Consider the following 14,005-nt stretch of genomic DNA (forward strand, 5'->3'; position numbering starts at 1 on the left):
ATTTAAAGTCACTGAGCTCTTCAGTACTGTATTTGCTGTTAGAATATTTCTTAAGAAAACAGTGAGACATCGTTATAAAATCTGTTGGTAACTAATATACAACAAGTTTAAAATGTTGCCCTCTCATGGCCACGAAACGTCCTTGTTGTGTCACAAGCGCTACTAGTAGATTTCATGTTTTACTGTAGTATTAAATATTTGTAATGTTAAATTTGTATAAATGCAGATTGTCTTTCTGTTTATATTATGTTTTTGTTTTCACAGCGAAAAAGGCATTATTGGCAGCTCGACAGTAAATGCATCACTTTATTCCATAATGAGACCGGTGGCAAGTTTTATAAGGTTAGACTTTTTATAATAATCTCTACTTCATTTGTCTTTTCCTTTTTTTAAACTGTTACTTATACTTATTAGGTATCACTGACTAAATACATTATAATCTTGTTTATATTAAGCATCCTGTTCATTGCCATCTGTAGAGCATAGAGGGCCTGTGTACATTAATTCAAAATAGCCCTTTTTATTTAACTAAGAATTGAAAAAGACTCCAAGGCTCATCATTAGATATTTTCAACTCTTTTTAGATCAGATTTTTTAGGATCATTATCTATGGCAAATCTTTGGCAGATGCACGTTTTGTTAAAAAGTTGGCTCTGCTTTTCTAAAGAGTTAAACCCTTCTCGCAAATGATGCACCATTGTGTATTCTACATTTTTTTTCATCTAACTTTTAAATGTCCCATTATAAAAAAAGTAGTTTCATCTGTTGTATAAAATGGCAAGTTGTTGACCTTTAACCAATATATAGCCTGGGGCTTATAATTATTTGAAGACAGGAACTAAAGTCAACATAAAGTTATAAAATAGACAACTATTGCCCAAGATACTTGGAAATCAATGACGTTAATGTCTACTTCTCAATGGTGGAAATACCAATATCCAAATATTAAGAACTTCACATGATTTCTATTTTTCATAAAAAATAGTCAAACATTTAAATTAAATTGAAGGGCATACTGATGGTTATTTTCTTAAAGCATCCATATTAGCTCTATTTACACCTGTTTTATTTAAGGCCTCAAATTTCAACATCCAATGTGCCTCATATTTGGTGATCTGGTTTAGGAGTCTAGTTGTTGTTTTTTTACCTTCCTCATGATAGCTAAAACAAGGGTCAAATGTTAAATTGGTGATTCGATTTACTGGATGTGGATGTAAGTGGGGGGGCAAGGTCAATGTTAGACCTAAGAATTGATGGTCACATTTTGAACTATACACCCAAGTAGTCGTGAATAACAGATGCTATTGAATGGTGTGAATATTATTTTAATGGATGGTTCTTACTATTTATGTGTATAGTTTACTCGTAGACACCTGGTTTTACAAGTAAGTTAATACACGCTCATGGAGGGTACTGATGTTCTTTTATCATGTATGGACGCAGCTTGGAGATTATGTTTGCTGTGTATAACGGGAGACACTGACTACATTAACAACCAAGTATCCTAAACCAAAGGCCTCTGTTAGTTAAAGGGTTATGGAAGCCCAAATGCTTGTTCCTGGCACACTGCATTATGCTTTTTGGTTACTGACTTTTGTCCAAATGTCTGATAATGCTCAACCATCAAGGCCTTTTGTGGTCGTGCTCATACAGTAAGCAAAATGACAGCAGGGCTCACTGCTGGGCAGCAGGGCAAAGGTCATGCTGGTGGGACAGTTGGCAGCTATGTCTTTCATCACCACATTGATGACTGCTTCGGCCAGTAAAAATCGTTCCACATGAAAAAAGGTTGACAGCTGCACATTACTGTGTCTCTGCTATTCAAACTTTTGCATTATAAAATCAACACTCCTTATATTTACTAAATATTATTACAGGAGTTACCTCTTTCAGACATTCTCCATATCGAAGCATTTGACCTGAAAGCCAGTGGAGTCCGAACAAGTGACGAGACCCCTCATTGCTTTGAGCTGCTGACTGACACACTAGTGTATTATGTGGGAGAGAGGCGTTCTACTCCAGAGGCTGGACAAAATGGTGATATGTGGTACAAAATGATCCGTCAAGCACTGTGGCTCGGAATGAATGAGAACCCAACAACCAAGGCGTCTACACAGTCAAGCATTCCAGGTTAGACAAATTCAATTTTCTGCGTTTTCTTTGCAGGATAGATGCTAATATAGCATAGTCTAATATGATATATAGCCCATCGCATTTAAAGTGTTAATTTGTTACATCCTCCACCCCAGAAGATGCATTCCAAGAATAATTTTACAAAAACAGAATTTAGGACTCCCTGTGGCCAAACGCAACTTTAAAACAACTCCATATATAAGTATACTTAAAGAGAAATCAAAAGACATCAAAGTATCAATCCTACAAAATAGTAAATGAACCAAATATAATGGTGTGAGTACAACAAATTACAGATCAATGTCCCCATGCAGGTCAACGACAAAAATGCCCACAGCTACCACATTTTGAAAAGAACATGATCCTGTGAGACAAAAATACACAAGGCTCCTGTGCATATATAGACATATTTCTCATGGGACACATGGGATGGAACACACATGAACAGATATATGGAGCATATACACATAAAAGCATTTTACCCTGCATTTGCTAAAATGTTGGAAGGTTCTTCAGATAGTACTTTAAGGATAAGAATGCATTTGTATCTTTTCTGTGTTCTGATGGGCCAAATTGGTACTTCTGCAAGAAAAGCTGAGCATTGAGAGTCTTTCCAACTCACACTTTGGTCAGTGCATATATAGATGGCCAGACATAGGCAGATTAATTGCACCAAGTCTGTTACCGCCATTAATTGCCTTTCACTGGGCCTGGAAAATCCAGTGATATACCCTGTAAATACCCTGTAAATGTAAGTTTTCAGAATATTTCTTGATGTCACGGCATCAGTTAAACCGGTTGCATTATTTTCTTTCTCTTTAGGAGTAAGTCTTGAACCACAGCGGAATTTGGTATGTTTTGCATGTCGTCTATTGTGCAATATTAAAAATAAAATATTTAGTCATATTCTATCTTTTTTAAATTTATTAAATCATATTTTTTTCACTTGACTTACATAACAACATATTTGGGGACCTCCATTAGCTCATCCCCTGGAGCTTCCACTTTTTTTTTTTCAACTGTTTGTCCTCCTGATGCCTAAAATAATTGACATTATTGGTGCATTTTTAAATGTAAACAACTTGGAATCATAATATTAATTAAATGCTTTTGAGTGGTTATTATTACTAGCAGTTTTTTCATTGGATGGGTCGGGAATAATGGGAGGATAATACTCCTGCGCTTCTTAAAGCGACACACTGAGAGTGTTTCTGAGCCTGATAGTAGGGTTCTCTTCATTGCCAGGTCCCAGTTAGCTCTGAGCCTGAATCATGAATGGGCTGAGATTTCACAGAGTTCAAAACTGGTACCCAATGCCCAATGCCTGTCGGAGGCCACAAAAGAACACTGTATGGAGATCTGTCCCGACTGATACTTCCCTTGCAGCTCGCAGTTGATAGAATATGTGGTGGAGGAGCAGACGTTTCTTCTAATCCTTTAGATATCACTTGCAGGACTGGGGGGTGTCCCGGAGCTCAGTCATCTATCTAATGTGCCTAGTGAGCTGGTACCATATCAGATACCATTCCAGACATTCCATATTGATGTAGCAATCATCAGACCTTCTTGCACTGACACAGACAGGATATAAATATACAGTACTGAACAGAAATACAATACTGTAAGATAATATTGAGACAGAAAACTATTTTATTGCATAAATCTTAACTCTTACATTGCATTGTATTGTTGCAGGACATCAGTCACATGTATCAGATTTTCCCAGATGATGTATTAGGATCAGGACAATTTGGAACTGTTTATGGAGGTATGCCATTTTCTGTTATCCAATTGGTAATAGATATATAGTATGGTTTTGATGCTAATCAGAAAGACTACATGTACTTTAATGAACCATTAGGCTTGATCATCTATAGAAACACATTGTAACACCGTGGATTGGTGCATATAGATATGAAAATAAACATTTGTCTATTGTAGGAAAACACAGAAAAACTGGGAGAGATGTTGCCATAAAAGTTATCGACAAACTCAGATTTCAATCAATTCAAGAAAGTCAACTAAGGAATGAAGTGGCCATTCTACAGGTAATAACAAAATAAAACTGAGAACATGTAAAACAGCTGCATGGACAGGTAACAGACAGCCAACATCACTGCTGGTTGCATGTTTTTTTATAACAGGTTAACAAACTACTCAGTTAATACAATTTGGCTATGCTGTGTTATTTATTGAGCAGTAGACCACGTCTGGATCTGGGAGTGCTAAAACCTTTAAAACTACCCTATGAAAGGCATGGACCCCATCCCATTCCTGGTGGGACTGGGGGTTACAATTAAAAACATTGGGTATCTATGCCCCCATTCCCATTGGGATAAGGGGTTTTAAAAACCCTTTAAAGAGGCACAGACCACATCCTATCCCTTTCCTAATTCCTAAATCCTGCACAGTGGGATGGAGGTGATAGTGTCAATTTAAACAAATAAGTAATAAAAGGCCCTACCCACCCCTTCGACTTTGGGTACCAGAAGGGTGGACAGTGAAAAAACATTAATGTCATCTAAGTTCGATGGCAAACATTGCACCCTCTTTTGACATGAATGAGCCCTTTTAAGTCAATTAAGCCTACTCGATGATGATTGCAAGGAGGCAATTTTTGTGAAATTAAATGGTCCCCTTTTCCATCAGAATCTGCGCTTCCCTTGTGTGGTTGTCCTTGAAGCCATGTGTGAAACTCCCGAACGTATTTTTGTGGTAATGGAGAAGTTACATGGCGATATGCTAGAGATGATCCTTTCTAGTGAAAAGGGAAGACTTCCAGAAAGGATCACCAGATTTCTCGTCACCCAGGTAGGCATTATTGTATGATCAGGCTCATGCGGGGCTCTTGTCAGCTTAGCAACCAATGGAATGCTTCTGTTGATTAGACCGTTCATTTGGTTGGTATGGTGATAATACCACTTTTCACTTACCAAAAACTCCCCGTAATCATTTGATATACATGACACCATGTCATCAAGGCAATATTTTTCTGTTTTCAAGGACCATGTTCCTAGGCATTGTTTGTAGATAGTATGTAATAAAAATGATCTGCCTAATGACTGCCCTTAGGAGTCAGGCTGGGGTATGCATGTAAATGTAAAGTATTTTTGCAGTGACCATCTACTAATGTTTAGGGTAAAATGGCAATTGCTAGCACAACTGAGTCTATTCCCAAAAGGAAGAGTAGGTAGAAGAGTTATGGAGTTCTCCATTCCAGTATGAAGGTCCATCTCCAGGTCTACTGCAGAAAGAACGCATTGAATCCCTTAGATTCCTTTAAAACTTCTTCCCCCAATGGATTATGTACTATACAGGGCTACTTCAGCCCTTCTTGTTGTAGAAATTAACCAGTATTGTTGTTCATAATGAATTGTGAAGTGAGGCAGTTAAAACCACATCTCACCAATAAACTCTCCCTTTACCAAAGTTATGCTTTAATGTATTTTATTGGGAAATTACAATTTGGTTATTATCTGACAGTATGATGGAGATGGGCTTTTTTAAGATGACAATGTGGTGTTCCACCAAGTTATTATTTAAAATAGAGGTGTAAGTTATTTAGTAAACTGAAGGCAGGTGTGGGGGTATAATATATATTAAAATGCAAAGGACAAAGTTAATATCTACATTGGTATTCAACTGAAAAGTGACATTACCAAAGTAAATATTGAGAATCACATAGTATCATTTGTCCTTCTATGTCCAGTTTTATGAGAGTAAGTGTACTTTGTTCAACAGATACTAATTGCCCTGCGGCATCTCCACTCGAAAAATATTGTTCACTGTGACCTTAAACCAGAAAATGTCCTTTTGGCCAGCGAGGATCCATTCCCACAAGTGAGAACAAAAAAATGATCATATGTTCGTGACCTTTACTGCTCCTAGTTACATTTGTGTTTTTCTTCTTAAGCTAACTTTTCTTTCTGTTTATCCTTGTTATAATGTTTGTTTACTCAGTTATTTATCAAAATGTAGCCACACCTGGTTTGTATATTACTAAAAGGCTAGCCATTCACAATTTTTATTTCGGGGATCAGTGGAACAAATATTGTTTGTGCTATTGTTTCTCAGAGACAAGAGCCATTAATTTTACTTAATTACAGTACTTGCTTTGAAATTTCTCCTGTGCAGAAGAAATATAGACACTCTGTCCATAATGGATGGATCTAGTAGTCCTGTGTAGTAACGTTGTACGTGGTACAAAGAAGTTGTTTACCCTTGAAGGCTTAAACATTTCTTTCCTATTACCCATATTTTTTACAATTTAGCTATTCCTGTGGGTTATTTTTATGATAAACTCTTTTCTTTTCTTCAGTCTATATTAGTCAAGACTTTTATACAAACTTTCTTTCATTTAATTATATTTATTGCTCTTCGTTATTCTTTTAAATTTTGGTTCCTCATTTTCTCTGTCTTTATACATCATGTTCCTTTGGTTCCTCAATATTTTAATACCCTCATTAGCAAACTATTTCCTTACTAAAATTTTTGCTTTATCTTAATCTTTTTCAAGATTAAGCTCTGTGACTTTGGCTTTGCTCGTATTATTGGTGAGAAGTCTTTCCGACGGTCAGTTGTTGGAACCCCTGCTTACTTGGCCCCTGAAGTTCTGAGGCACAGTGGCTACAACCGTTCTCTTGATATGTGGTCTGTTGGAGTAATCATCTATGTGAGCCTCAGTGGTACATTTCCATTTAACGAAGATGAAGATATCAATGATCAGATCCAGAATGCATCTTTCATGTATCCAAAAAACCCATGGAATGAGATTTCAGATGATGGTGAGTAAATGCTCCTGTGGGAGATAATAAGGAAAGCTTTGCCTTCTTTGTAAATCGTATGGGAGCAGTGACTAGTGCAAAATCATGGGATGTCACAGCACACACAAATGTCTCATGTATTGTGAAATCACAAGTTTTATGGCATCAAAACATATGTGACACAAATGATGGTGGTGCTTCACCCTCGTAAACATGATCATTTCACCTTTAATGGTGGAGGAACGCATACAGCACTTTTATCTGCCCAAATTACGAGGGCAAAACTATTTGACATTAAAGGTGTCCTCATATGGGAGGCATCAACATTCAATTGGTTTATATGACGTTTATGTGGTAGTTTATATAACTTTTGGTAAATCTCACTGATCTATATAATATGCATTATCTTGTACAAATTAAGTCCTTTTACCGGAGGCACTCCCAGACATTGACTCTTCATAATTCTTAGTTAGGTCAATATCAACTTTTCCACAAACTCCTGCAAACTCCCACAATTAAATGAATAAACTCGATTTTAGTTTCCTAGAGGAGCAGAGACGTAGCTAGCTCTTTTTGTGCCTGAGGCAAGAATGAAAAATTGTGCCCCCCCAGCTATTTTTACAGAGGCTATTTTATTTACACTGCCCTTACGCACACCTGCCTATAAACACACACATACACTGCCCTTACACACTGCCTATAAACACACAAATACACTTACATTGCCCACACACACACCTGCCCACACACACACCTGCCCATAAACACACATACACATATATACTGCCCTTACACACGACTGCCCACACACTGCCCTTATACATGACTGCCCATAAACACACATATACACATACACTGCCCTTACGCACGACTCCCCATAAACACACATATACACATACACTGCCCTTACACACGACTGCCCATAAACACACATATACACATACACTGCCCTTACACACGACTGCCCATAAACACACATATACACATACACTGCCCTTACACACAACTCCCCATAAACACACATATACACATACACTGCCCTTACACACGACTGCCCATAAACACACATATACACATACACTGCTCTTACACACGACTGCCCATAAACACACATATACACATACACTGCCCTTACACACGACTGCCCATAAACACACATATACACATACACTGCCCTTACACACGACTGCCCATAAACACACATATACACATACACTGCCCTTACACAGGACTGCCCCCCACACACACTGCCTTTGCACACACCTGCCCATAAACACACATATACACATACACTGCCCTTACACACTACTGCTCACACACACCTGCCCATAAACACACATATACACATACACTGCCCTTACACAGGACTGCCCCCCACACACACTGCCTTTGCACACACCTGCCCATAAATACACATACACTGCCTTAACACATACCAGCCCATAAACACATTTATACACATACACTGCGTGTGGCAATTTAAACATACATAGGATAGGCATAAGACTATCCCGAATCAAGGATCAATAAAAATGAGAAGACTTAGACAGGCCTAATTCTGCTCATTTTTATTGTGTTTCTATGTTTCTATTTATATTTGTCTTTGTACGGAAGTATTCAGACTCCTCCTCATTATATACAGCATGATTCACCAATGTCAACAAGGTTTTGAAATGTTATATTTAGATGTCACTCTGTCAATATTTGTGTTTTTTGCAACCTTAAGGTAATACCAGCATCTGGGAGCTTTCTGCAGCAAAATAATGCATCATGAATTATTAGAAACGGTGCTCACTGAAATTGTTTTCGACCAATGTAGCAGTCCATAAAAGGTTTGCCAAAGCAATGAAAGAGGGTTAACTACAGTGCAAGCTGATGATACAACGTAGTGGTGGATTTAATTATGCCAGTAATCTGTTTGATTTTGTTTTGCTTTTTTTTTTTTTTTTTTTTTTTTTTTTTTTTTTAGCAATTGCACTTATTAACAGTTTGCTGCAAGTGAAAATCAGAAAGCGGTTCAGTGTCAGCAAAGCTCTCAGTCATCCCTGGATGCAGGCATGTATTTTACATTTGTTCTTTCTCAGTATTTGATTGATCTGTCAGATGGCCAGGGTTTACCTTCATAATTCAAATGTTTTTTGGGAACATTAAAAATGTTTACACTTACAAAGTGATAGTGTAGGCTTAATACATATACTCTTTAACCCTAGCCAGTGCATGAAACTGCTAGCTAAGAGCTTGGATCTAAAAGTTACTTTCCAGGGATTTAATCTTCTGTAAAACAATAATAAACTCTACCTATGGTAATTTCTGGTTAATAGTAACATCACTCCCTACATACAGGTAGTATGGATTGTATACATTAGATGTGCTTATAACTGGTTCCATAAAATCTTCACCTCCAAAGACTAGTTACTCCATACAATACCGTTACATGAATGCGGGCACACAAATATTATTATTAAACCTCCAGGGTAAATGACCCTCCAGATTCTACACAATGCATAGTGGTATCAAGAGGTTAATAATGCAAGTATCCTGCAAACTCGCAATAAGTCACAATCCACCTAATGATGTTAAGTTACTACTGGTCATTTTCAGTTTTTTACTTACTAAACTGGTATGTTTACCTTACTTAAGGACTTCCAGACCTGGTTGGATCTTCGTGAGTTAGAGACAAGGGTAGGCCACAGATACATCACCCATGAGAGTGACGATGCCCGTTGGCAGAAGTTTGCGGAAGAATGTGGTTTTGTATACCCACAGCACTTTGTCGTGGGCCCACAATTTGATGAAACCGAAGAGGAAGACGAAGGTCAGGGGTGAATTATTCAATTCCCCTTCTCTTTTTTTGTTGAAGAATTTGTAGAAAGCACCTTTAAATCCCGGGATATATAACCTTCACCCGTCTGGCTTTCCTTTAACTACTACAGATTCCTCGTCGTATGAAACTCCACTTACACCAGTGGCTTAAAACAATGGGTTTATTAAAATAACAAATGCATATATATGAGTATACAGAGAAGCGTCTGAAATACAAGGCTCTATGACTCTAACTACACTATGCTAATGACTCTATGTGTGCATGTAAGGATGGGGTGTCCCTGTCACCTTGATGTTATCCTTCCTTCTTTCTTTCTGGTTCTCTCTCTTCTTTGTTGCTCACACAACACCTTTATAGCCACTGTGCCCAAACAGTCCCAGCCAATCATCTTCTTAGTTTGTGTCCACTCATCCTTAGGAAGGCACAATTTTGTACCTGCACCAGCTGCCTGTAGAGACCGCTCTTGTCCATGAAGTTAGATTGCCCCCACAGTGAAGTTGATGGTCCTCAGGGCAAATTCAGGGTGGGTCTCTGGAATGTTGATATTGTCTCCTTTTGTTGTAGGACAAACACATGCTTGTCTCCAGCCCAGATACAGTCTCCTGCAATCCTTTTGTTGTAGGAGAAACACATGCTTGTCTCCAGCCCAGATACAGTCTCCTGCAGTCCTTGTGTTGTAGGAGATTGTAGATTGTATCTCCTGTTTATTGTTCCCACCTGGTAGAGAGATAGCTCTTTGATGTATTGTGAGTTCCTGGACATTTGGGTTTTGCCACTAGTGTAATTCCTTGAAACTGGTTTACTCAAGAGGAATCCCATTGTGTTGGGATCCAGCTGTTGTCCTTGGAGATTAATAGTTGACTTATATTTATTACACAATTATTCACAGCAAAGACAACCTACTCAAGGACCAAAATTTTGGGAACGTCTCAAAACACAAAGTGGCTAGAAAATACTGATACACTATTTAAATCTGAGTCGTTTTATCTTTTTGGCTAATAATATTAATTACAATTAATTGTTTATATTAAAATAAGAGAGGTAGCCTCCCACAAATGCTAAGAACTTTGGTCTCTGATGGCATTGCGTTTGTTTATATGCAGTCATATACCCGTGTTTTACCGTGTAAAAAAGTTTTTCTTTCTCCTCTCCCAGTTGTTGTTCTTTCCTTTCATAATTATTGAATTTATTATCATACTACTTATACATATATTGTGAAGTATGATCATGAAAGATAATGATTTTGGTTCATGTACAAATATAGTTAGTTCTATCTAGCTTTCACACTTTATCTTCTTAAGAAATATATATTTTGTGGTTATATTGATGAAATAAAATTATCTATCTCAGCCATGGAATGTTTCATATTAAATAGAATGATACATTATTGTGATATATTACAATTACCTATTATGGTTTATAATGAAATAAACACCTAGAAAAGAATGCAGCAGTTATTAAGGTGGAAAACTGCATCGGTACTATCAGAATACTGCTTCATACAGCACACAGATCGGCACATACTGGCGCCAGAAAGAAAATGCATGAACAAGCAATTTGGTGCCCCTGTAAGGGCCGGCTCTGCTCTATATTAACATAAAGTGTAATTTTGTTTAACAAGATGCCCCAAAGTTGGAATAAATATGCTCCCGGCAGCGCATGCGACTTGTGAATTTACTGCTACCTGTCCAATCATTCCTTACATTAAAATGATGGTCACCATTTTATTTAAAGTGTTAGTTGTTTGGAAGGTCAAGATGGGCTAGACTATATTGTAGTCGTTTAATGACCATTAGTGGTCACAACAGTTTTACAGAAAATATATCTAATTTTATTTTTCTACTGCTGAATTAAATGCTTGCCTAATCCTTCTTTGTAACGTTACCTGTATATTGAGTGTGGGCCATAATGACAGTTGCCTAGGTTAATTGTCTTATTTATTTATTGTAAATAAAAGTTTATTGAGAATGTTTGCTGAGAATTATTATAAAGTTTAACAAGATAAGGGGGGAAGCACAGAGGGGGAAGCGAAATAAATGTGTATACAAAAAGAGTATCAGAACAATCAAAGCAGGATCTAAATGACAATCCATGTAGGAAAGGACTCGAGCTGTGACCCTCAACATGCCTATGCCCACCCAATGTCCCAACCCTTACGTATGGACAAGAGAAATAAAAAAAGAAGGGTGGGAAGAAGCATGACAGCACTCAAGGAGGCCGTGAGGATTTTGAATGCTTTGAAGCATGTAAACTCGAGCCACCCAAGCCAAGTTGCCATGTAAGCTGTATACTGGTCCAAGGCTTCCTTAACTGGTTTGTCAACCTCTGTGGTCTCTTCCACCCTATGCACCCAATCCCTAAATAAGGGAGTCTTATCTGTTTTCCAGAACTGGGATATCATGCATTTTTCTGCATTAAGGAGATGTATGGTAAAGGAACGTACACTGACACAGCCAACAGGAGTGTTGCATTTCGTATGGAATCTAAAAAATATCTGGGCAATGTCTAAAGTGAGAACATTTGGACTATATAAAATACACTGCAGAATGACCACCTTTAGGTTGGGCAAAAATGTGTGACCGGGCACAACGCTAGCCTTAGTTATAGGTACTGTATAACTTTAGCTTCCTGTCATCCCTGGATGAGATTTTTGGTTTCTGTGGTTATAATCCTCTATTAAAAAATATTAAGAGGTTATAATAATTTATTATTTAATTCACAAATAGAAATGAATTATACTTGGAAGAAACATGCCAACTATATATTTTTTACAGAAGAAGTTGAGCTTGTCATAGATACCTACTTTAAGGTAGGTATCCCATTATATTAATATGGACACGATGGCATCACGCAGTTCAAGGTTCGATGTGCTGTGCGTTTAGATTATGGTATTCTGCATACCTTGGTTGTAACGAGTGGTTATTTGAGTTACCATTCTCCTCTGACCCCTTAAATCCCTTTTCTTTCCCATTCTGATGCTCGGTTTGAACTTCAGCAAGTTGTCTTCACCACGCCCACATGCCTAAATGCATTGAGTTGCTGCCATGTGATTGGCTGATTAGCTATTTGTTAACAAGCAATTGAACAGGTGTACCTAATAAAGTGGCCAGTGAGTGTGTGTATATATATATATATATATATATATATATATATATATAAATATACATATATATATATCAAAACCAAACCAATCCAAATCTTAAAGAAAAAAGGTCATTGTGATGGGAGTAGGAGTACGTCCACTTTAGTTGGGGCTAAAGGTGTTCTTTAGGCCACATAAAATAAGGATTTCTTAACTAAATATCCATTACATATGTGCATAATGTACATTCTATAAACGTCTGTTGTAGTTGTATAGTATTTCCAAAATTATAATCATTATTATTATTGGTTTGTATAGCATCATCATATTCCATGGCGCAGTACAATGGGAAAACAAGATATAACCATACCTGGGAACTCTCCGGGGGTCACTACTATGAACCCAACAAGTAGAAAATCATGAAACTTAGACTTAAGAAAGGTCAGGAGAACGCGGCTAAATCAAATTGGGTAGAAGAGCTTTGTAGGTTTCCAGCAGCCTCCTTGTGGAGCTAGAAACTTGCCAGAAACAGTTGAAGAACAAAGACTTTCTGCAGATTCTATGTGGTGGCCATTGCCCAATGCTAACTTACCACAATTATTAATGCCCTCTTACAGCGACATAACAAAGCCAGGATGAACAGCTAGCTAGGTTTGTAGTTTAGTGGCCAAGTCTTCTTATGAACAGAGTTGTCATAATACTCAATGGTGGACGTTAGGGCTTGGTGATGCCTCACTTGGTGGTACAAGCTCCTTGCAAACTTTGAATGGAGAACGTCAATGTGCAGTACTGTTTCTCTGCTAAAATACACTTTTCATATATACTGTACTGTGGACAATTATACACGGTCCTTTGAATAAGTGCTGTGGCTGTTGTATCCACATTTTAATGTATAGGAATGCTTAAGGGGGCCACATATCCCACTGTAGATAGAGTTTTGTGCAACAGTGCCACCTAGAGGTAATTATGGTAAATCACATCACAGAAAACAGCTGAAAATATACTGTACTTAGTTCTCGTGGCCAATGTTTTTTAAAAAAATATTATTAGTCAATTTTATTTATGGCAAAACGATTTGGCCGGTTTAATGTATTTACTAAAAGACTTTCTACTACATCTTTTAGCATTGTTTGTTTAAATCCATTTTTTTGGGTCGCATGTGGATAAAAATGTTAAAAAGTGTGTCAGGTAGATGCATAGATT

The 14,005-nt window shown here is 37.5% G+C and overlaps 1 protein-coding gene across 1 annotated transcript in view; it reads left to right on the forward strand.

Moving 5' to 3' along the window:
- LOC149298553 (serine/threonine-protein kinase D3-like) overlaps positions 1-14,005 on the forward strand; it is a 29,053-nt gene that overhangs the window by 12,305 nt on the left and 2,743 nt on the right. Inside the window, exons 9-19 of the mRNA XM_089487315.1 lie at positions 265-342; positions 1,878-2,130; positions 2,956-2,984; positions 3,829-3,901; positions 4,075-4,181; positions 4,783-4,944; positions 5,875-5,973; positions 6,650-6,917; positions 8,866-8,951; positions 9,537-9,711; positions 12,447-12,529. Of these exons, the coding sequence (XP_089343441.1) occupies positions 265-342; positions 1,878-2,130; positions 2,956-2,984; positions 3,829-3,901; positions 4,075-4,181; positions 4,783-4,944; positions 5,875-5,973; positions 6,650-6,917; positions 8,866-8,951; positions 9,537-9,711; positions 12,447-12,529 (1,413 nt within the window). The remainder of the gene's footprint in view (positions 1-264; positions 343-1,877; positions 2,131-2,955; positions 2,985-3,828; positions 3,902-4,074; positions 4,182-4,782; positions 4,945-5,874; positions 5,974-6,649; positions 6,918-8,865; positions 8,952-9,536; positions 9,712-12,446; positions 12,530-14,005) is intronic.

This window comes from Sceloporus occidentalis, unplaced genomic scaffold (genome assembly GCF_023333645.1).
Source record: "Sceloporus occidentalis isolate IW3139 unplaced genomic scaffold, rSceOcc1.0.p SCAF_32, whole genome shotgun sequence".
NCBI lineage: Eukaryota > Metazoa > Chordata > Lepidosauria > Squamata > Phrynosomatidae > Sceloporus > Sceloporus occidentalis.